This window comes from Hyaena hyaena, unplaced genomic scaffold, assembly GCF_003009895.1.
Source record: "Hyaena hyaena isolate Hyena2069 unplaced genomic scaffold, ASM300989v1 scaffold_1011, whole genome shotgun sequence".
Taxonomy (NCBI): Eukaryota; Metazoa; Chordata; class Mammalia; order Carnivora; family Hyaenidae; genus Hyaena; species Hyaena hyaena.
This window is the reverse complement of record NW_024081643.1, coordinates 240,226-264,881: the sequence shown is the minus strand read 5'-3', so window position 1 is coordinate 264,881 and position 24,656 is coordinate 240,226. Positions and strand designations below refer to the sequence as shown.

At 36.9% G+C, this 24,656-nt stretch overlaps 1 protein-coding gene across 1 annotated transcript in view; it reads left to right on the top strand.

The window, feature by feature from the left end:
- MYO3A (myosin IIIA) overlaps positions 1-24,656 on the top strand; it is a 234,417-nt gene that overhangs the window by 11,857 nt on the left and 197,904 nt on the right. Inside the window, exons 2-5 of the mRNA XM_039221773.1 lie at positions 5,249-5,433; positions 8,032-8,166; positions 22,943-23,047; positions 23,613-23,712. Coding sequence (XP_039077704.1) covers positions 5,266-5,433; positions 8,032-8,166; positions 22,943-23,047; positions 23,613-23,712 — 508 coding nt within the window. The 5' untranslated portion in view covers positions 5,249-5,265. The remainder of the gene's footprint in view (positions 1-5,248; positions 5,434-8,031; positions 8,167-22,942; positions 23,048-23,612; positions 23,713-24,656) is intronic.

Here is a 24,656-nt window from a genome sequence, read left to right as displayed (position 1 = left end):
AAAGTGATGGCTGATGCAAGAATTAAAGGAAGTGAGGGAGTAGACAATGTGGATACCTGAAGAAAGAGCATTCCAGGCGGAGGGAAGACACCAGCCCAATGGGAGATCATCCCTGCTGTGTTTTAGAATGAGAATGAAGGCAGTTTGGTTATTTTAGTAAAGAAGAATGAAGTTCAGATTTACAAAAGCAGTCAAGGGGTGCTTGTGGCTCAGTTGGTTGAACATCCAACTTTGGCTCAGGTCATGAACTTGTGGTTCCTGAGTTTGAGGCCCGCGTAGGACTCTGTGCTGATAGCTTAGAGCCTAGACCTTGCTTTGGATTCTGTGTCTCCTTCTCCCTGAGTTCCTCTCCTGCTCACACTCTGTCTCTCTGTCTCTCAAAAATAAATACATATTTTTTTAAAAAGTTAAAAAAAAAAAGAAAAACAGTCAGAATAAGTATTGAGACGAATGTTAAGATCCTGAAGTAAGATACCTTTTCATTGTATTATGGTCTTTTTTCTATCATAAAACAAACAAACAACTCAGCAGCTCAGTATACAGTAAGTCAGTTCAAAAAGATGATTCTTCATTTTTAAAATGTGGCTCTTAAAATAGAAGTACCTTTTTGAAATTATGGTAAATACACATGCCAAAATATAGTAAGTATGTATGCTAAAAATATTTAGCATATATGATCATGTAATTGAGAAATTAGTTTTTGTTTTATGAGCTAGAGAATTATATTTTATTCTATGAATGCTAAAGGACTAGAAAAAATATGAACATTCATTATTATGTAGAATACAATCTACTGCAATTATTAAATAATTAGTTGGTAACTGACATTTATCTTATTCTTAAATAATAATGTATCATGTAGTGGAAGAAGTATAGCTTGAGATTCAGAAGACTTCTAAGTTTTTAAATTCCTTTTTTCTTTCTTTATTTTAATGTTTATTTATTTATTTTGAGAGAGAGAGTGTATGCAAGCACATGTGCTCATTTGGGGGAAGAGGCAGAGAGAGAGGGAGAAAGAATCCTAAGCAGCCTCAGTGCCTTCAGTGTAGAGCCTAACGTGGGGCTCAATCTCACAAACTGTGAGATCATGATCTGAGTTGAGATCAATAGTCAGATGCTTTACCCAGTGAACCACCCAGGCACCCCTAAGATCTTTAATGTTTAATTTTGAGGAAGTCATTTTAGGCTTCATTTTACCTACTTGTTGAGAATTTTGTTTGTTTTAAATGAGATTTGACTAGCTGCATTCTGTTTCTAAAACACCTGTGCTTTTGTTATTCTGTGGTTATTGTTTTATATTATAATAATGTCCTGCTCTGTATGTTTGTCTTCAAACTGTTAAAGAGGAAATTATATTTTAGACAAAGTTCAGTTCATGTTTTATGTCCAGCTCCAATACTATTTATTTTCTGTATCTCTTCATTATCACTTTAGAATTCATTGCTTCTTCACCTGGGCTACTGTAGCACTTTATGGTTATTTCTGTTATTTATCACTTTTCATAATATTACTTATATGTATCTATGAGTTGTCTGTCTTTGGATCCTCAAGACACTAAAATACTTTGCACGCATTGGGTGGTCAGTCATTCTTAATTAAATTCTGATGCCTGTATATTTAAATATGAGTAGTTTGGGGGCACCTCGTGGCTCAGTTGGTTAAGCATTGGATTTTTTATTTCACCTCAGGCCATGATCTCAGGATCATGGAGCCAAGCCCCATGTCAGGCTCCAAGCTGAGTGTGGGGCCTGCTCGACATTCTCTCTCTCTCTCTCTCTCTCTCTCTCTCTCCCTCTCCCCATCACCCCAAAGCACATGCTCTCTCTATCTCTCTTAATAAATATAAATAAATAAATATCAATAGTTAATTCCTAATAATTAATGTAGCAGAAATTAAAATTGTGTTTAATAACATTACCACTTGAAAGGTAGTATTCCATGTAATGAATATTTCTTGTGATTGAAAATGCTTATTTCAGGTATTTAACAAGATTTAATATGGCCTTTTGGTCTAACTTTTACACCGTATGGATAGCATAAATGCTTATTTGCATGACTCAAGTACATAGGCGGAAGAAGTAGTTATCTTGTCACTTACTGTGAAATCACTAAAGTGGATGATTATTACTGATTACCTCGTACTTGTTCTGTTGCATTTTTTATCAAAGGCACAAATTTCATAAAGATTAAATATTCTCTGAACTATTCATAAGTGTGCTTTTATGTAGGAATGTAATTTTTAGCAGGCATTCATAGCCATTTACTAGATGATGTGCCCTTAAGTATAATGAATCAGAATATGATCCTTATTTTAGTTTTTCAGATTCTTTTCAGCTCTCCTTAGTCTTTATTTTTCTCCCTCATTTAAAAACTTTTTTTGAAGGACCATATTGATTAATTTATTCAACAGCTGTATATTTAACATCTACTATATGCCAGGCACAGATTTAGGCATTATTAGATTTGGATATGAACGAGACAGGTAAGGTCTGTGTTGTCACAATTAACAGGTAAACAACAAAATGTTTGCCCATTTTACCAGATTTACTAATTGCCTCCCATGTGCTAGGCATCGTTCTGGGAATTGCACATACAGTAGTAAAAAGAGCGAAGTCTCTATACCTTTTTGTAGCTTGTGTTCTAAAGGAGAAATGGGGAAATATGTGGGGAAAGCTACCTTTATGTAGGTTATTCAAGAAAAGCCTTTATAAGAAAGTGATGTTTGAGCCAAGATCTGAAGGCTGAGAAGGAACTGGTAAAAGACTAATTGAGGCCAGGGGCGCCTGGGTGGCTCAGTTAAGCATCTGACTTAGGCTCAGGTCATGATCACATGGTTTGTGGGTTCGAGCCCCGTGTCAGGCTCTGTGCTGATGGCTAGCTCAGAGCCTGAGCCTGCTTCAGATTCTGTGTCTCCCTCTCTCTCTGACCCTCCCCTGCTCACGCTGTCTCTCTCTCTCTCAGAAAAAATTAAAAAAAAATTAAAAAAAAGACTAATTGAGGCCAAACAGCAAAATCGATGATAGATAATGAGAATGAACTCCTGTTTTATGCACATTGGTTTATAGTTTTAAAGATGAGAAGGTTAAGAAGTTTATTATTGCTTTCATCTTTTCAGTAAGTGTTAAATAAGGGCATCAGTTGGGAAGTTTTGTGAGACAGGATAGAGAACAAAGAGGAACAATCTGAGGAGAGAAAAGTGTGAGAGGAGAGAGCACTGTGAAGCAATCCCTCCAGAGAGCAAGGAACAGACGAAGCAGGGAAGCGCAGTAGAACCCCTGGGTCCTGTGAACTGTCTCTTGGTAGGTTTCTTATCCTGAATTTGAAGTGAAACTAGCATCATGGTTGTGTGGTTTTCTCCAGCTACAGAGAAGAAATGTAGGGTTTAACCAGATTTTTTTTTTTTACCCTGGGAGACTGATGGTGGATAGAGGGTAACAACAGTGTTGAGAGTATTTGCAGGGAGGTCATAATAATTCATACTATAGAATTTATGCTGGGGAAGAAGAAAGTGAAGAAAGACTGAAGACTGAATACGGTTGATGGCTATAAGGAAAGTGAGGACTCCGGATTGGTGGTATGGCTGAGGTTGAAAATTATGGTTAGACCAGTGTATTTCATGCGCCAATATTATTATGTAGTATTAATACCTATTAATTAACAGATATGTTTCTATGTGTATGCATACACATAAAAGCACAACAGCAGTCAACTTTTTAAAAATATTTAATGTTAATGTATTTATTTTGAGAGAGATGGAGAGAGAGAGAGAGAGAAAGAGAGAGAGGAAAGGACAGAGAGAGGGAGAGAGAATTCCAAGCAGGCTCTGTGCTGTTAGCACATAGCCTGACGTGGGGCTCTTATTCACAAGCCATGAGTTCAGGACCAGAGCCTAAATCAAGAGCTGGATGCTTAATTGACTGAGCTGCCCAAGCGCCTCTGCAGTCAACTTTTTATCATTGAAAAAAGTGAGGTTTTGCACAGATAGTTGAAAAATGTGAGGCCACCAGAGTTCTGAGAGCTCTTTTTGTTTTCTGTTTTTTAAAAAATAATTTTATAAAGGGGTGCCTGGGTGGCTTAGTTGGTTAAGTGTCCGACTTTCGCTTAGGTCATGATCTCGTGGTTTGTGGGTTCGAGCCCTGTGTCGGGCTCTGTGCTGACTGCCAGCTCAGAGCCTGGAGCCTGTTTCAGAGTCTGTGACTCCCTCTCTCTCTGACCCTCCCCTGCTCACGCTGTCTCTCTCTCTTTCTCTCCTAGAAATAAATAAAACATTAAAAAAAAATTAAAAAAATAATTTTATATGAATAGTTGGATGTAATATAGGGAGAGCATAGAAGGTTAAAAACACCAATGGGAAGTCAGAAAACCTGGGATCTTATTTCAGGTTACATATAACAACTCCTTTTTAAAGTCACTTGAGCTCATTGGCCATAGTGTCCTAATTATTTCAGCACAGTGCCAGGGCATATCATGCTATCTGATAAACATGGATAGAATGCTATGCAAGTACAGAGGTGGGGCATGGAACCCAAATGGCACAGAGAGTGGTCACATTCAGAAGAAGTGACATCTAAGCCAAGATCTGAAAGATAAGTAGCTGTTGGAATTTAGTAAAGAAACCACAGGCCGAAGTGGAAGGGATTAGCGTATACTAAAATCCTTAAGCAAGAAAAAACAAATGACCTTAAGGATCCCGAGTGGCCAGTTTGTAGTGACTGAGAGAAGAGTTCAGACATGAAGCTAGGACATTAATCAAGGGCCTGATTTTAAAGGACCTGGCTAAGTTATGTGAAAGAAATTTCATGCTAAAAGCAATATGAGGGGACCCATTATTGGGTTTTACATACAGGAGTGGGATAAAACATGTCACTTTAAAATGTGGGATTTGCCTTGATGATGTTGAATTTTTATCATCTTTATGGTTAACTCTAAATTTATTTCATTCATTATACTAATACCTGAGTATAAAGCAACATATCAAAGTGATTTAAATATATTGTCTCTTATTTTAATATGAAAAGACTTAAGAGCAGTTAATATGGGACCATATTAATCAGAGATAAAGCCATGTTTACAGAGCATTATTAAACTCCTATTAATCTTTTTGCAAAAAGAATTGAAATTAAAATTTTATATATTTCTAAGTACATTTGGTTACAGCTATGAAGTGTTAAATAATTTCCCATGAGTTTATGTGTGCCATTTAATATCCCCAATCAGACGTACCTGAAACTGTACTTTTTCTCTCCAGTGATTTAAACTTGTGAGATGCTTCCACTAACTGGAAAAACAATCATCTTTGATAACTTTCCTGATCCATCTGATACATGGGAAATCACTGAAACGATCAGCAAAGGAACTTACGGGAAAGTGTTTAAAGTGTTAAATAAGAAAAATGGCCAAAAAGCAGCAGTGAAAATTCTGGATCCGATTCATGTATGTCATGTTTTTGTTATTGTTGTTGTTTTTCTCCTTTTTTGCTAATTAACTTCGGTTTTATTTGTATTAAACAGTTAAAAAGTCTGTAGGTATCTTGATTTGTCACAGTGTCGGTTACAGCAGAAGAAAATGTTAAAGAAGTCTATTTGTTAGGTTTTTCTTATTTATATGCTTAACATATACAATAGAGACCAATAAGTCCTTAATAAATGAACAAATATATAATACAGATAAGTAAATACATAAATACAGCTCTCAATAGCTCAACAGTAGATTCAGTGTTATTTTAGATTTCAAAAAATTGTAGGAACACAGACTCAGGGGTCTAGAGTGATTCTAAAATGTCATCCTTGCCAGATCTCTTTTTCTTCCTGTGTTTATTTAGACTTCAGGCAGAAGGTCTCTTAAGCTAAACCAGAACTATTTTATTTTAAATTATATTTCTTTCAGAGATGGGAAATTAATTTTCAGTTTTGCTGAAATGTCCCCAAAGCAAAAATGGTATTTACTTATAATCAGGGTAGGTTTCCTTGTAAAGAACTGACATTGCATGTGGCATCCTTATGGCCTCTTTAAGTGATGCCCGAGTAGTTTCCTCTTCTGCTGTTTTTGGAATAGCAGCTGTGATAAGGGGACCTTCCAAGCCTTTTTCTAAGGCCTTTAAGAGCATGAAGAAATTGATGAAATCCTTTCCCCCGCCCCTGGGAATGAGAACTGGCTGTTCTGTAACATTTTTAGCTCCTGGGAAGTATGTAGCTCTTCCATAGCACGTGGGTGAGCCAGAATGAGCTCGGTGATCACATAATCCACAGACTTCTTTTGAGAACAATTTCTTTAGTCACTTGACTTTTGCACATGTGATGGAGTGTGACATGATGGAAATGATGTGATGTGTGTGGGAAGGACACGGGATTCCTAGTCCTTGTCACAGCTCTTAACTAACAAACTGTAGGACACTGCAAAAGGTCTCCAGGCCTCTGTTTGTGCATCTTTGGGTTGCTCTTTCTTTTTTGATTGTTTATTTCTACTAAGCCTGTTATAACTACAGTGTTTCATATTATTTTGAGCAGAGGGAAATGGCCAAATAAGAAATAATGGGGTTTATCTTCTGCAGTAGATTAGATACAGTGGAGGGGGGAGAGAAAAAGAACTATGCACTGGCTTAACTGATGCTGACTGCCTTCATATTCTCTATTGGAAAGTTCTTATCATTTAAACTGAAGGAGGAGAGACACAAATTAAGCTGCACCAAACTGACTGAACCTCTCTCCCCTGGTCTACACAACTATGGTTTAGGGTCATGGTGGGAAGGGAAAGAGTTTCGTCCAGATCCTATGTCTGGCCCCATAACCAGGGTCTCTCTTCTATTCTATTCTTCTATATCTCTAACAAATGAGTTATGAAAACAGATAGCCATTATCCTTTTATAGTTTACTCATGTTTTATATACTATGAACCTTAAAAATCTTGTTTTGTCCTATTTTAATGAAATATATCTTGATTTCAGAACTATCGTGAGATTGGTTCTTCTGCTACCTTTATTCTTGTCATAGTACATATATGTTTTTCTGAGAATTACTTATTTCCTCTTCATTCATCATGTCACAAGCCAAATAAAAAAGATTTATAACCAAGAGATTATAATCTTAATAAAATAAATTTAAATGCATCCAAGCAGTTTACAGAGTGGCTTTTTTATTAAAAGAGTCTTACTATTATGAATTTTGATAGAGTACATTTCTATCCAAGAAAGGGATAGAGTGAACAGGATTAGAAGGTCATAGGCAGTAGCCTTGCAGTCTCGTTCTGGATCTTACACTGACCAGCTCTGTGACCAACATCTCTGAGCTTTAGTTTCTTTTTCTCAAATTAGAGCTCTGGTCTAAAATTCTTTGTGGCTCTGTGATTACATGATTTTGTCAGAAAACAAAGTGGACGCTAAATATTTCTGTAAAAACAGTAGTAGAAGGGTTTTTCTTATTATTACTCTGAGTTTGACGTTTTGTGGTTTTCTAAAAACATGACTGTAAGTGGTTATCTTGCATTTTTGTTGACAGGGTAGCAATCTATTCTACTTCTGGTAAATGGGCCTTTACCTAACTGAAGGCTAAGTGCCATCTTATATATATTATTTTGATTTTTTGGAAAAGTAGGAATTTATTGTTTATATGACTAGTTTTTGAAATCTTTTAAATATCCTATATTTCAAAGAAACAGATGAACCAGCTAAAAGTTTTTATTTCAACTCAGTGTCTTTGCAATGTTAACACTGCATAGAAAGGAGTATCTTTTGGAATCAGTCTCCATTTATGTTTCTTTCTAATTACGTACAAACATAGTGTTTTATTTGTCCCTTTGTAACTCAAAGAAATTAACATAATTAGAGATGTATTTGATTAGCAGGAAAATCACAATCTCTCCCCTTAAATAATGACATCAGAAATTTTAGTGCATTCTACTGAGCATAATAAAAGCCATTATTAAAACCTTGCTTTGACAAAATTAAATTCTCTATTTGGTGGTCTATAATATGTGTCTCTTTGACAGAATTCATGTCTTTCTCATGGTTTTCTTTTTATGACCTTTTGAAACTAGGACATTGATGAAGAGATTGAAGCAGAGTATAACATCTTAAAAACACTTTCCGACCACCCCAATGTGGTCAGATTCTATGGGATGTACTTTAAGAAGGATAAAATAAATGGAGACAAGCTGTGGTTGGTTCTTGAGGTAAGGCTTCGACATTATTTCTGTGTGTGGAAATTTACAGTGTGGTCTTGGAATGACTGAATGTTTGTGTAACGTCAGTACCAAAGAACCGTCGTTCCTTTAGTACTTTCCTGTCTGGTCACAGTCTCAGGAGAATGTTGTGTCCCATTCTGGCCCTGTCACTTTAAGACACAACAGGAAATTAAAGAAAAGCCACAAAGACTATTAAAGACTAAAACATCTCCACGATAAAAGACTCAAGAAACAAGGATTATTTTCCTTGTAGAAGAACAAGCTTAAAAGGGACTTCATTATAATATTTATTTATTCGTCTGCATTTTGTTCAGCTAACATGCAACTAGGGCTCTGTGCCAGGTGCTAGATATAAGAGAAAATTAATGTGAGTGAGGCTTCATTAGACAAAAATGGTAAGCTGCGAGGTTTTATTCTGCCCTCATAGAATACTAATGACATAAACTACAGAACCTGGTATTTACATGTATGGAGAAAAATCTTATTAGGAATGGTATTGAATACTGAATAAGTTGCCAAAGGGAAGCTGTAGAGTCTCCTGAGAGTAGGTTTGGACAAATCTATCTAATGCAGAAATACTAGAAGGTGCTTTCTTAAGGTAACTGCCAGTCCCAGAAGAGTGTAGTTTTTCTAATTTTCAATGAATATAATTAAAGTGAGGTAATCATGAATTCTAATAAAATTCATAAGCATTTTTATTTTTTAAAAATTTAATGTTTATTTTTGAGAGAGCGAACACAAGTGGAGGGGGCGGGGGGGAAGAGAAGGAGACAGAATCTGAAGCAGGCTCCAGGCTCTGAGCTGTCAGTACAGAGCCTGATGCAGGGCTTGAACCCACAGACTGAGATTATGACCTGAGCTGAAGTCGGATGCTTAACCAACTAAGCCACCTAGGTGCCCCTAAATAAGTGTTTTTAATAATTGCTTTTATCAAACTCAGGACTGGTAAAACCTATATAGGATCACTGCAATAGCATATATTTATTGTGCTCATTATGATATTATTAGTGTTTGATTATTTCTTTCAGAATGTTCTGTTGGTTTTTCTGCAGACATATATATAAATTGTATTGTCTTCATACTTTATATTTTTTCTATTATGGCTTTTAAATTAGTTTTTAATAATTTTAAATAAAAGATCATTGTAAAAAATACTTGAACCTATAAAAGGCACCACCCTTATCATTTAACATGTTTCCTTCATCCTTTTTTCTATGTTTCAAATGATCGGCAATATCATTATTATTTATGAAGTTATCCTACTCTTTTCACTTAATATAATTTCAGATAAACTTAATCATCTTCATCTTTTTCTAAATAAATGCATTCATTTGGTTAATAAAAAGCAAGTAGCACCAGAAGGCTTATAAGACAGAGCAGTAACAGCATAGGTCTAATTTCGTGGTGCCAGCTTGTCCCAAGCAGGTCTGTGCTTGGACACGTACCTGGAGACGTAGGGCTGAGATTCTCTTCTCTTTCATTGTGTAATCTGTGTTCTGAATGTTGGCAAGGCTAGTAATCGTGCTTCTGGAACCCTGCGTCTTCCTGCTCCACAGTGGAGTTCTGCCGAGCATCAGACCTTTCTGCTCTCTCTCTCTCTCTGCTGCTTACCTCACCTACGTGGGATCCACTGTTCCCAGAATCCTTTGGCCTCCCCTTTCCAAGTTGACTTCCCTGTTTTACAACCCATGTAGTAATCTGCTTCATTCTCATTATCCACTGTACTGATGTCACCAAATCTCGTGTCCCTTTAGGTCAGTCACTCTAGGGAATGAAATCTCCAGTCTCTTGCTTGGTGTGTGCAGATGTGAAGAGAGCCCTGGCAGCCTCCTGGATGTTGGTATTTTGTATGTGAGATAAGAGGGTGTCAAGTCCTTTGAATCTAATCAAGCTTCCAAAGAGTCCCTTGTTTTCTGCCTCTTCTCTCCCTACTCCTAGGTTATCTGCTCAGGTGACCACAAAATAGCTCTCACCTACTGCTTTATTTTGTGGCTTCCTCTGCACTGCCAGATCGGTCACCAGTAGACCATCTGCTTTCCATATTGAAAAATGTTCTGGAACTCTCTTATCTACAGCTCTCCTTTTTTCTATTCTCTTTTTTCTTGTGGTTTATACTTTTTGATTCTCTTACTAGCATTTTAATGAGATTGATGAATGAGAGGAAATAAATTTATATGTTTAATCTGCTACCTTTAATTGAACCATAGAGCCTTTCAAAATTGTAAACTAGTATTTTCAAGAACCTTTTTGAAATATGAAACTGTAATATATAATTTTATAGAAATTTAAAAATTTTTTACATTTATTTCTGAGAAAGAGAGACAGAGCTTGGGTAGGGAGTAGAGAGAGAGAGGGAAACACAGAATGTGAAGCAGACTCCAGGCTCTGAACTGTAAGCAGGGCCTGAACTCATGAACCGTGAGATCATGACCGGAGCCAAAGTCAGACACTTAACTGACTGAACCACCCTGGTGCCCTGAAATTAAAACAAATTTTAAATAACCAGTTGTGTTCTTTAAGAAATAGGCAGTGTATTATGATTTCAGGATTACTTTTTCTATATTAAGATTGCCTTATATTTTTAGTTAAGTCACATACTAAAACAAAGCAAAACTTTTAGTCCTCTAAAACTAACTTGCCTAGAATGTAAAATAGGAACTTTAGACATTTGCCTTAAATAAATGGAGAATTTTCCATGTTTGCTTCATGTCTGTGTTTGTATATTTGAGATGTAATGCTGTGCAGACCCTTAATGTAGTCTTGAATAAAATTTTGTATCTTTATATCCTTCAAAACTTTTATTAATGCATCTTTATATTTTTTTCCATGTGGAATCATTGGTAGTTTAGCACTTGAATGGAAATTCAGGTATTCTGCCTGCTGGAGGTCTGAATGGGCAGGGGCACAAGATACAGTTCTTTGCCCAGAGTTTAAAACAGTCATTGTCTTTTATGCCTATCAAATCTATATTCTAATTATATTATCATTTCTCAGTATTGTCTGTGGGAATTGGGTACAAGTTGGAGACTACTGATCATAGTTAAATGTTCTTTTGTGAGAGGAGAGAAGATTGATGAAAAAGGCTTGGCACATCCAGTACAAGTAAAGCAGGTCCCTGATATAATGAATCAGTAAGGACTCAACAGCTTCTTTGAACGTTCTCCTTACATTTTATTGTCAGATGGAGGAATTGGCTTGAGAAAAGACCTATACTGGTAGTTTATTAAAATGATATTTTGGAGATCTGAATTAATCTGAACTTACAATATGAAGGAAAAAAATAAAGCAAGAAGTTGGCCAACTGTGTATAAGATAATTGATTTACATATGTAAATTAGACTAATTACATATACACATAGGTGGCTAGATATACAATTACCTGCTTTATAAACATGAATGGTGCAGGTGCTGCTTTAGAGGCACTTTCAGAAAATTGGTTGTATTGGCATCAATACTTTATTCTACAAAATGACTCCTAATTATACCTCTTATTATAGTAAAGCCCAAATAAATTATTTTGCATGAGGATAGTAAAAGAGTGGCCAGAGGGAGGATCTGATATAACCCAGAGTTATGCTGACAACGCTGGGCTTCTAATGTCAGTCTTCATAGAGAGGGTGTGTCCGGCTGGGGGCGAGCCCTCAGTGATGCCCCTCATTATCTGCTGGGCATGTGGGGAGCCTATACCCACTGGGACAAACTCCTGCTCAGAGACTTTTCACCATGAGAAATCATTTTCTTTATATTTCAATCCGGAGTTCAAATCCTAAGATAAATAATATTTACTCAGATCTTACTGTAATTCCTGTTCAGGAATTATTTCCTTCTAAACTCTCTGTATGTTTCTTTTCAGATGCTAATTGTTGCCCAGATTTAGGAAAAGCACACTGTTGCTAGCTCTCTGAAATTCCAGTTGCATATTTGTAATGAAACTATCTAATAAGAGGTGGGGTAGAAAGTTTTCTGCTGTGGGAACTGATACAATGTCTGTGGGGATTTTTACCATCACTTAGTATTTTAGGTTTTCCTAATGATGTAGACAGAAAGGGAGAACTTACTAATTTATTTTTTTACTCTTGCCTTATTTTAAAAGATCATACATATCTTCATTTCTACTTACTTTTGCCATTCTTGACTTAACCGCTCAGTAAAATGTTAGATAGGTCTTTTGGCTTTGTGTTTCCGTTATTTAACTGCTAGAGTCTGTTTTTCAGGGTCAGTAGCAAGGATGGAGGAGGGCTGGCAAGGTGGCAGTTGCATAGGTTTCTGCATATGCTTATCACTGACCCAGGAGACTAAAAATCAAGAGTGAAAATTGAGTTAAAAGTGTCTGGTATTAAGCATTTGCCACTGATGAACACAAAGGGAAAACCCGAGATTTAACTATAATTTTCCCCTTCTCGTTTGGCTGAACAGCCACATTTTAAGGATGTGAGGAATCCAGCCCTGTCTCAGAGGTCTTTGCTTGGTGTGCCCTCTGCCATAATGGGGTCGAAATTCAGAGTTCGGACATCTTTCTATTAAGAGACCCTTTCCCTGGTAATCCAGTCTTAGCTATAATTGTTCCTTTCACGGTGGTGCTACAGATTGCAGCCTGCTCTTTTTATCTAGACTGGTCCTGATTTGTCCATTCTTAACAGCGACAGCGCTTTCTCTCATTGTTTTCCAATTATAACAATTTTTCTCTTTAAAATCACATCCCTTTCAAGAGATCAAAGACTGGAAATTACAGGTGGTATTTGGAAGCACGGACATTCAGTAAATAGTCATAAAGGCTCTCGAATGCACATTTCAGGTAATCAAAGTGGTTCTCATAGATATAAATACTACTTTCATTTCCCATGCATTATTGGTTCTTCTGTTTTTATACTTACACCTAATGAGTAAGATAAAACCTGTCATGAGGAAAGGAAACGTAGGATAGAAAATGAGTTCACCATGAACAAGTGGTTTTTGTTGGCTCAGTTAGTAACCCTTTCATGTGACTGTGCTGGAGGTAACATGGACACGGAAGGGGCAGGAAGCCACTGCAGGTTCCTAGATGTGGGAGGGGTCAGAGGAAGCAGGAGGGGGAAGCTGGGCTTCTGAGTTGCCCTAATAGCACAGCATTGTTCCTTCCTTCCTTTAGCCGTGCACAATTGCCGTGAAGTTACAGCCTGACAGGATGATTCCTTTCATGTTCTAAGGGCTGGAACACCCCTTCCCAGCTCTGAGAAAAGGCTGTTATTTGGTGTACTTGCACCAGAACAGACAGCAAATTACCTAGAGTCATTTCATTTTTTTTTTTTATTTAAAGGGCAAGATGGAAAAGCAGTCCAAATGTACTTCTTCATACTCTTCTAAGAGCAAGAAATCTATAAATAATGTATATAAAACACCTGTGTGTCTTTCTTCCGTAATAGTACTTCAGTAATTGCAAAAGCATCTGCTCTCTGAATAGGATTGAAATTGATAGCATTATTTCAGGGGGGAAATATGAGGTCACCAGAGACGTTTGGCCATTTGGTAAATCAATATATTCTTACCATACACATTAAAATAGTTGTTTTCTTGGGGCGCCTGGGTGGCTGTCGGTTAAGTGTCCAAATTTGGCTCAGATTATAATCTCACAGGTTGTGGGTTCGAGCCCCGCATCGGGCTCTGTGCTGACAGCTAGGAGCCTGGAGTCTTCTTTGGATTCTGTGTTTCCTTCTCTCTCTGTCCCTCCCCCACTTGTGTTCTGTGTCTCTCTGTTTTTCAAAAATAAATAAATGTAAAAAAAATTGTTTTCTTTTGACTTTTTTACCATAGAATTCTTGTTACTAACGTTACCAATGTTTTGTGACATTTTTGAAAGAATTTTGAAATCTTTCAGAGTGAGGGCATTGTTTTATATATTGATTTAGTGGTTACATGATTGTATACAAATTACCAAACAACATCAAACTGCATACTTAAATGAGTCAATTATATTATATGTCAATAATACCCTAAAAATATTGCTTCTAGTTTATACATTAGAAAAGTAATATGAAAATTTTATGTTAGAAACTTCACATTAGGAAACATCTATTATTAGGTGGTGGTGCCATTCTCATTAATATTTTATCGATATTTTATTGGAATGCAAAATTTGGTATATTGTTATATTTTATTGAAATTAAGTCAGACATTCACACTTTGAAGACGAACTTTCCACACAGTATGAAAGATGGCCTCTGTCATTTTGTATATGTGTATGTGTGTGTGCATAAGTGTACAGAACATAGGTTTCTTCATCTAGTCATTTGTTAATTCCATAGATATATGTTACTTTGGGCCAGGCCCAAGGTAGAGTGATCCATACTTTTTAGTGCCCCTTTCTGTTTTGGTAGGTTTTGGGCATTCAGTAGAGAACCAGAAAAACTCTGTCATAATGGTGCTTATAGTCTAATGTTGGAGAAAGACAATTTAGAACTAAATACACTAATTAAATAATTATACATTTTTGTTAGTGCCATAAAGAATATAAATGAGATGTTTATAATGAAAGAGAAGACCTTTTATGAAAAGAGAAGTCAAGGCTTATTTGAATATGTAACATTTTAATCTGTCACCTGAAAAAAAGGATACTTTTAGGTCTTTTATTTTTTTAATATATCCTCTTATACTCTCAGGATCAGAATCACCTTCACCTCAAAGCAAAAACTCTGAGAATTAGGTCTTAGAAATTTTATATAACAAGTAATAAAGGGATTCTTATTAAAGGAAAGTTCAGGAAACATTGTCAGAGGTTCTCAAATTTCAGAGTGCATAAAAATAATCCTGGGCTTTGCTCCTGGCCATGATAGTAACTTGTGTCATCATGTTGTTGAACCATAAATAACTAAAAGGCTGAATAAGATATGTTTTTTTTTTTAATAAATAAAGACTTTTCAAACATTGGAAAAGAGCTTAGGATTGTGACATTGAGAAAGGAAATAAGAGGAACTTGACAGTCATCTCAGCTTTATCCTTGGAGGCAGTTTCCAGACCACAGGTAAAAAGGAAGGCATTCCCATGGAGGTCATGGTGGTCTTGCTGAACTGAAAAGACTGGAAAAGCAGTGGCTGAAATATGCAGAGAAGAGATGCTAAGCAGGAAAGAAGCTTTAGAAATATGCCTAAGAGTCCCCTTGAGTATTTGATGGAAAACCAAGCTGGATATATATGGAGAAAGATTTCAGGCAGCTAGGCAAAGAACCAGGAAAGAATTGTGCAAAGCTGTAATCTGAATAACTACCAGAGTCTGTGCAGAATTGAGAGATCCTTGAGTTCTGACCAACCAAAATAGAGAAACTTTATTGAACACCTGAGGCATTTAGTAAAGATCCTAGAAAAGTTATTCATTAGAAGAAGGACTAAACTAACCCTAGAATAAGAGCCACCTTACACATACCCATAGAAAGTTAAGAAGCAAGGCTTTAGAGGCTTAAGTTTGTCCACAAGCACAAAATTAACTGTATGCCAGAACAGAAGTCAACATTCATTGATAGAAGACCGCAGAATCCAGGAATTCAAATATAAAATTAATAACATGTAGCATCCAGTAAAAAATTATTACATATGTGAGGAAGCAGGGAAAAGTGATTCATTATCAGAAGAAAAATCAGTCAATAGAAACAGACCCAGAAATAACCAAGGTGATGGAATTCACAGGTAAGAACTTTAAAACAGTTATTACAAATATGTTCAAGAATTTCAAGGAAAACCTGAACATAATGTTGAAAAAAATGGAAACTATAGAAAAGAATTGAATGTAACTTCTAGAACTTAAAAGTATAATATCAGTAGGGAAAAATATTGAATTTAACAACAGATTAGAAGTTAAGTATGAGGTAGTAAAGGTCAATGAACTTGAAGAGAGGAAAATAGAAGCTATCCAGATTGAGCAGGTAGGGAAAAAAAAGGAAATGGGAAAAAGCTCCTGTGATCTATGGGTCACTACGTAGTATTCTAACCTACATGTAATTAAAGTCTGAAAACAGGTAGGGGCAGGTAATGGCTAACATCTTTCTGAATTTTGTGAATACTAAAAAAATGCAGATGTAAGAAGCCTGAGATCTCTCTTGCAGGATAAACAAATTACACGAAGATATGCCATAATCAAAATGTGAAACACTCATAATGAAAAAATAAATAAAAGCTCCAAGAGGAAAAGAGAAAATTATGTGTAGGAATCAAAGATGAGAGTGGCCACTGACAGCCAGTGCAGTGGAATGGTATCTTTAGGTGCTCTCAACAATTCTGTGTACACTGAAAAATTATTCATAAATGAGGGCAAAATAAAGACAGATATTTTCTTTTTTTAATTTTTTAATGTTTATTTATTTTTGAGAGACAGAGGGAGACAGCATGAGCAAGGGAGGGATAGAGAGAGAGGGGAACGCAGAATCGGAAGCAGGCTCCAGGCTCTGAACTGTCAGCACAGAGCCTGACATGGAGCTCGAACCCACAAACTGAGATCATGACCTGAGCTAAAGTTGGAAGCTTAATCGACTGAGCCACCCAGGCACCCCAAGCCAGACATTTTCATCAAAGAAAAAGAATCTACTGCCAGAAACATACACTATAAAAAATGTCAGAGAGTTTTTCATGCTGAAGGAAAATGATTTCAAATGGAAACTCAGACCTAACAAAATGAAAAGAAAAATACTATTAGTGTTAAACATAAGGATAAACAAGAAACTTTTGATTTTATATTTAAAAGTATTTTTAATATTTTAAATAATATTTTAATATTTTTAAAAGAGAAATGACAAAGTCACAATTATAGCTATATATTTTGGGGGTCTTAGAATGTAAAACTATAATATATGGTAAAAATAGCCAAGGGACCAGAGAGGAAAGATGGAAATATACAGTTTTAAGAGTCTTACATTGTATGTGAATGGTATAATATTATTTTAAGGTATACTGTGGTAAGTTAAAGATGCATATTGGAGGGGCACCAGGGTAGCTCAGTTGGTTAAGTGTCTGACTTCGGTTCAGGTCATGATCTCACGGTTCATGGGTTCAAGCCACACATTAGGCTCTATGCTGACCGCTCAGAGCCTGGAGCCTGCTTCTTATTTTATGTCTTCTTCCCTTTCTGCCCCTTCCTTTGCTCATGCTCTGTGTCTGTGTCTTGATAATAAATAAACATTAAAAAAATTTTTTAAAGAAAGATGCGTATTGGAAACACTAAACCACTAAAAACATAAAATGAGTAAGTGTAGCTAATAAGCCAATAGAGGACAAAGTGGGATGCTACAAGTATTCAAATCAAAGAAAGTAGGGAAATGGGGAAAAAAAGAGATCAAAAAGCAGATACAAAAAATAGGAAATAAATAGCAAAAAAGTAGACTTAAACCTGACTATAGTAATAATTAATTAAACAAACAGTTTAAACTCCACATTGCAAAGGCAGAAATACTCCAACTGGATGAAAAACAAGACCAAATACAAACACTTTATTATTATTATTATTATTTAATGTTCATTTTTGAGAGAGACAGAGCCTGAGGGGGGAGGGTCAGAGAGAGAAGGAGACACAGAATCTGAAGCAGGCTCCAGGCTCTGAGTTTTCAGCGCAGAGCCCGACACGAGGCTCGAACCCACAAACTGCAATATGATGCCCTAAGCCCAAGTCAAACGCTTAAATGAGTGAGCCACCTAGGTGCCTCTGGTTCTTTTTTTTATGAGTTCTATCTCTTTATTGATATCCTCTATTTGATAGACATTGCCATCATACCATTTCTTACTTTTTAAAGCATGATTTCCTTTAATACTCTGAAGATATTTATAAATCCTGCCCTGAAGTCTTTGTCTGCTAAGTTCATCATCTGGGCTCTCTCATGGGCACTTTCTGTTGACTGCTCTTTATCAGACTATTTCAAGTGTGTTTCTTTGCATGTCATATTTTTTGTTGTTGTTGTTGAAAAGTAGACATTCTATATTATAGGAATTCTGGATATTGATGGGGGGGTAGCTTATTTTTGTGGTTTGCTAGTTTGTTTAGTGACTTGACTGAACTACTTTGGTGAAGTTTATCTCCCTTGGTAGGAAACCTCTGATGTTGCCTTGGGCATGTGAAGTCACCCTGGGATGGCAGTAGTTTTAACAATGTTTTCTTTCCCTGCCTCTTTCCCTCATCTTTCAATCTATCTGTCTCTAATGGTTTAACACTCAGTTAATAGGTTCCATTAATTGCCAGCTGATTCCTCTATTGTTTTCAACAAGTCCTGGGGCAAAAATTGCTTCTAGGTCTGATCTAATTAAATTCAGGCCTCCGTGTGTGGGTGCTCTTTGAGGCTAGGACTTGGAGGTTTTTCTGACCCTAGAAGTGTTCTTCTTAGAGGTTTCTTTCCTTGAATATCTCTGCTAAGCTAGCTGGTCTGTGGTTACCTTGTCCTCATGGGTTACCAGGCTCCTTTTGATTACTGGAGCCTCCACTGTTTTCAAGAATACCCTTAGGCTTGGTCTTCCCCACTCTCTTTCTCACATAATATCGGGTCCAGCTCCGGAGCTCTTTGTTTTGTGGCCTGCCTCTTTCCCCGGGCAAAATATCTGAGCCACTCTTTGGACCTGGCAGCATGTGTGGGCAGTGGCCCACATCATCTTGTTGTACAAGCAGAGCTGTGGATCGGAAAGGTGGGCTCTGGTCTTCTCAGCCAGCTTTGCAGCACAAAATTGGGGAAGGGGTGAGAAATGCTGGTGGTCTGCCCCTCCCAAGAAGACGCTGTAGACCTTGAATGGGAGATGGCAGGAGGGGACCCTATCTTCCTGACAACATTCATTCACCCAGAGTAGAGCTTTTGTCCCTCTGACCTGGTGGCAACACGGTGGCTCAAGTGCCACAGAATCTTGCTGTTCTTACCTAGATTTAGTTATGTTCTCAAATGTTTCTTCATTTGCTGTATGTCCTTTTTTAAAAAACTTCTTTTAATGTTTTTATTTATTTCTGAAAGAGAGAGAGGAGAGAGAGAGAGAGCATGAGCAGGGGAGGGTCAGAGAGAGATGGAGATACAGAATCTGAAGCAGGCTCCAGGCTCTGAGCTGTCAGCACAGAGCCCGACGTGGGGCTCGAACCCACGAACTGAGATCATGTCCTGAGCTGAAGTTGGATGCTTTACCGAATGGGCCACCCAGGCGCCCCCACGGCACGTTATTCTTAACTAAGGTCCATAATTTAGGACATTAGGGTCCATTCTTCGTGTTGTACATTTTATGAATTTTAGAAAGACTTCATTTTTTAAGAGCAGTTTAAATTCATAGGAAAATTGAGAGAAAGGAACAGAGATTTTCCATATAACCCCTGTCCCCACACATGCATACCTTCCCCTGTTATCAATACCCCCCCCCCCCCACCGGAACTGGTACATATCTTACAATTGATAAACCTGCACTGGCACATCATTATCACTCAAAGCCCAGAGTTTATGTTAGAGTTTACTCTTGGTGTTGAACATTTATGGATTTTGACAAATATGTTTAACTGTACCCACCATTATTGTATAATACAGACTTGCTGCACTGCCCTAAAACTCTTCCGTGCTCCCTCTTTTCATTCCCCCCTCCTCTCCCCTCATCCTTTATTAACCTTTGATCTTTCTACTGTCCCCAGAATGTTTCCTTTTCTAGAAGGTCATATAGTTGGAATCTTTCAGACTGGCTTCTTTCACCTAATAGTATGCATTTAAGATTTCCCGATTCTTGGTGTTGGCAACTAGATTTTAAGCTCAATTCAGAATCAGAGTTTCTGTTTCTTGGACATTTTTGACTAACAGAACACTGTAACTGTATAATTGATCATCCATATACATTCCATATGTCACGCCATATATAAAAATTAAATAAAAATATATACCTACCTATGTAAAACCTAAACTATAAAATTTCCTACAGAAAATACAGGAGAAAAATTTCGTGACCTTGGAAGAGGCAAGGTCTTTTTATATAACACAAAAAGCAGATTCTATAATATTCTAAGAATGATAGATTTAGAATTTCTTCTCTTCAAAAGACTCTTAAAAGGACAAGCCACAGACTGGGAGAAAATAGTTGCAAAACACCTGATAAGGGACTTGTATCAAAAATACATAAAGAACTCTCAAAAATCAATAATAAGAAAATAACCAATAAAAAATGAACCAAAAAATGGGATACTTCACTGAGGAAAGTATGCACATAGCAAATGAGAACGTGAAAAGTTGGTCAGCATCATTAGCCATTAGGAAAATCCAAATTAAAACTATAATGAGATAACACTACCATTTAAAATGGCTTTAAAACACCTTATAATGTCTGCTGGCCAAGGATAGAGGGCAACTGGAACACTCATGCACCAGTAGTGGGCATGCAGAATGGAATAGCTACTTTGAAAAATAGTTTGGTAAATGCTTAGAAAGTTAAACATATGACTGACTGAACAATTCCCTTAGATACTTACCAAGAGAAGTGAAAAGTATGTTCGTGTATGAACCCATATGCAATGTTTACAGTGGTTTTGCTTGTAATTGCCTCAAACTGGAAACATCTCAAATGTCTTTCAGTTACTGAATGAATAAACAAACAGTGGCTTGCCTTTTTGATAAAATACTCAGCATTTAAAAAGGAATGAACAACATTAAAACATTAGAAAAGAAATCTTCACCACCAGAGATGAATTTCAGATTCATTAAGCGAAGTCCAAGTAGCCAGACTCAATGGGCCACACACCTTATGATTCTGTTTCTATGACTTGTCTTATAAAGGTGATATCCTGGGGACAGAAAACATGAATGATTTCCAGGAGCGAGGGAGGGGTTTGATTACAAAGAAGCGAGAGGGCAGGTTTTTATGTCCTGGATTTGTTCTATATCTTATGGTTACATGACTAATGCACTTGTCAAAACTCAGAATTTCAGCTAAATTAGGTAAATTTTATTGAATGTAAATTATATCTCTGTATACTTTACTTTAAAAAACAAAGTGAAGTGTATATTATAAAGAATCCTGTATTCTAAACTTTCCTAGATGGGAAAAACAACTGTTTCAAATAAAAACCAACTCTAGAAAGTAAAATTTGAACTGCTTAGTGTGAATTACATGATTGCACTAGTTCTTCCTGTATTTGATTTTTTATTTTATTTTCTGTACATTGTTTAGGGTAGCTTTATCCCCCTTGTAACATTCGAGCTATTTATTTTTGCATTAATGTAATAGTCAACCCCATAAGAAGCAGCCAAAGAGAAGCCACGATTTGGAGAAATTGGAAAAGACCTTTAGTCTCCCCACAGTGATTTTTGGACATTCAAGACTCTTCCATTCCACTGCTAATATTGGTATTTCTCTGTTCTGCAAACCTGCAACTCCTTTGAATGTTTTCTGTGCGATTTAATGTTCCTAACTTTGGAGAATCTACATGTGAAAAATCCCAAGATGGTCTCCCCGCCCCCCTTTTTTTCCCATTTAGATTCTGCTGCTTTTGGGGAAGAGGGAGGAGTGTGGAGAGGGAGGAAGGTAAAGAACCTGAGACCATGGTATTTAAAACAGCTTTCTGAAATGTTATTTGTAGTCCTTATTTCAATGCGTTCTGAAATTTTGTCAGAAAGGAGGGATGTTTTTAAATTAATGCATGTATATAAAATAGTATATAGCCTTGTAGTGAGGTCGTAGTGAGGTCGTGCTATTAATTAAACTGTCAGAAATCAAGAGTACTTTTTAAGCCCTAGATCCTAAAATTTTAGACTAATTTGTAGAATCATGATTTCTTTTCTTTTCTTTTTTTTTTTTTAAGTTTCTTCATTTATTTTGAGGTGGGTGGAGGGACAGAAAAAGAAGGAGAATCTCAATCTGACAATGCAGAGCTCATACGGGGTTTTCTTATTTATTTTGAGAGAGAGAGAGCGCGCTCACATGTGGGTCAGAGAGAGAGAGAGAGAGAGAGAGAGAGAGAGAGAATCCCAAGCAGACTCTGCACTGTCAGCACAGAGCCCAATGCAGAGTTTAAATTTATGATTCTGAGATCATGACGAGAGCCAAAATCTAGAGTCAAGATGCTTAACCAACTGAGCCACTGAGGTGCCCCCTGAAAATCATTATTATTATCCTTGAATTTAAAAATCAAGCCCAAAAGGGGTTCTTGGGCAGCTCAGTCAGTCAAGTGTCCAACTTTGGCTCAGGTCATAATCTCATGGTTCATGGGTTCAGTCAAGCCCCACATTGGGCTCTGTACTGACAGCTCAGAGCCTGGAGCCTGCTTTGGATTCTGTGTCTCCCTTTCGCTCTGCCCCTCCTCCTCTCACACTCTGTTTCTCTCTCTCTCTCAACAATGAATAAACATTTAAAAAAATCTGGCTCCTCCAGATTCTCTCCTAAAAAGTAACTTCTACGAAAAATGTGTTCCAAAAATTAATTGTACATTAGTGCACTTTACATATTCATTTCATTTATGAAGCCATAAAGATGATGAGAGTAGTCATTTGAAGCAAAAAAATTGGAAGTTTTATTTTAAATAGTTTTTATTCTTTTTTTTTTTTAAGTTTATTTTGAGAGAGAGAGTGCAAACATGTGGGGCCTCAGAGAGAAAGAATCCAAGCAGGCTCTCCACTGTCAGCATGGAGCCCAATGCAGGGCTCAAATTCATGAACTGTGAGATCATGACCTGAGCCAAAATTAAGAGTTGGATTAACTGACTGAGCTACCCAGGCACCCTGTAGCAATTTTAAAAAATGTTTTTAGAAAACCTTTTATAACAAGTACTTAAAATGTCATCGTTTTTAATATCTTTGAATATTCCTTTATAGCTGTGCAATGGAGGGTCAGTGACAGATCTCGTGAAGGGGTTCCTGAAGAAGGGCAAAAGAATGAGTGAGCCCATAATTGCCTATATTTTACGTGAAGCACTATTGGTAAGGCAATTTAAATTGTTCGTGCATTAATTATGAGGCAGTTCTAGTTAAACAGAAAATGTGGATCCTATTTTTAGGAAAATATCACCACATTACTATTTCTTGATGTAAGAGTATATGCAAAATCTGAAGTATTGAGCATAACTAATTCTTTGTTTTATTAGAAATCTACCTTCCTTGTGTGTCAGCAGAAAATGGAGTTCTGATACCCTGAGTTTGTTTTGAGACTGATTATGATGCAAGCAGATAATGTGTATTTTTTTTTTTTTTACTAATAGGTTTGTATTTGCTATTATTTAAAATAAGTGTATAGAATGTATCTTTTATTGAGATCAACACGTTTTTGATAAACTATTTGATAAGAGCTAAAGAAGGGCATGCTCTGGTTTATGAAGTTTTATAAAGTTCGAAGTGGAAATGAGATACTTTAATTTGACAGATTCAGTGTGGAACATTTTAAGAATGTTTGAATATGAATTTTAACACATATTTCCTATTGATTTTGCACAATCAAATTTTCATTTCATGCTTTCTTTAAAGTCATTGTGTGTTTCTCACCCTTTAGGGACTTAAGCATTTGCATAACAACAAAACTATCCACCGTGATGTAAAAGGAAATAACATTCTGTTGACCACTGAAGGTGGGGTTAAACTCGTAGATTTTGGTAAGTTTGATTTGAAATGCATGGGTTCGATAAATGATATGGTCATTTTCCATTAGCCTAGCTTTCTAGGCATTAAGAGTGGAGAAAACCCACTGAGATAAGAAAGTATAGATTGAGAGAAGAGATAAGAAAGTATAGATTCTTTGTAAATTTGGCCAGATTCCTAGAAGAAAGAATAACTTTTTTCAAGTCCGCTTGTGCCCATAATACCGCTGTAGCCATATATGTGGTTGATTCTCTAAAATAGATAGCACTCCAAGGACTCCTGGGTGGCTCAGTGAGTTGAGTGTCTGGCTCTTGATTTTGGGTCAGGTCATGATCTCACGGTTCATGGGATCAAGCCCCAAGTCAGGCTGTGGGCTGCGTGCTGACGGCGTCGAGGCTGCTTGGGATTCTCTCTCTCTCTCTCTCTCTCTCTCTCTCTCTCTCTCTCTCTCTTTCTGCCCTTCCCTCACTTGTGCTTGTGCTCCCTTTCTCTCACTCTCTAAAATAAATAATTAAACATGAAATAAATAAATAAATAAAATAGCACCCCAAATTATTACACCAGTCCTAAGTGGTAGTCCCACAGCCCTTATTAGTTGCTTTACAAATAGACATGTGCCTGAATATAGGATTTTGAGAAATGAGGGGGAAACTTCAAACATCTCTGGGAAAACTGTTTCCATCCTAAGAAGGAGGACATCCTAAGAAGGAGATTCTTCCTTGGGATTTTCTCTGTCCTATTGCCATGCCTGAGCCTGCTGCAGCCACCTTGCTTTGTCCTGAGGTGCTCCGTCCCAAGTGGAGAGCCACTCTGGGAAAGGCAGAGCTGAGAGATGGGAAGAACTAGCGTCCTTGATGATATAATTGAGCCACTAAATCAGATTCTGGAGGCTGTTCTATCAAAGGACGTTTTGTCATGTGAGATAATAAATTTCCATATGTACTCAACCAAATGGGTT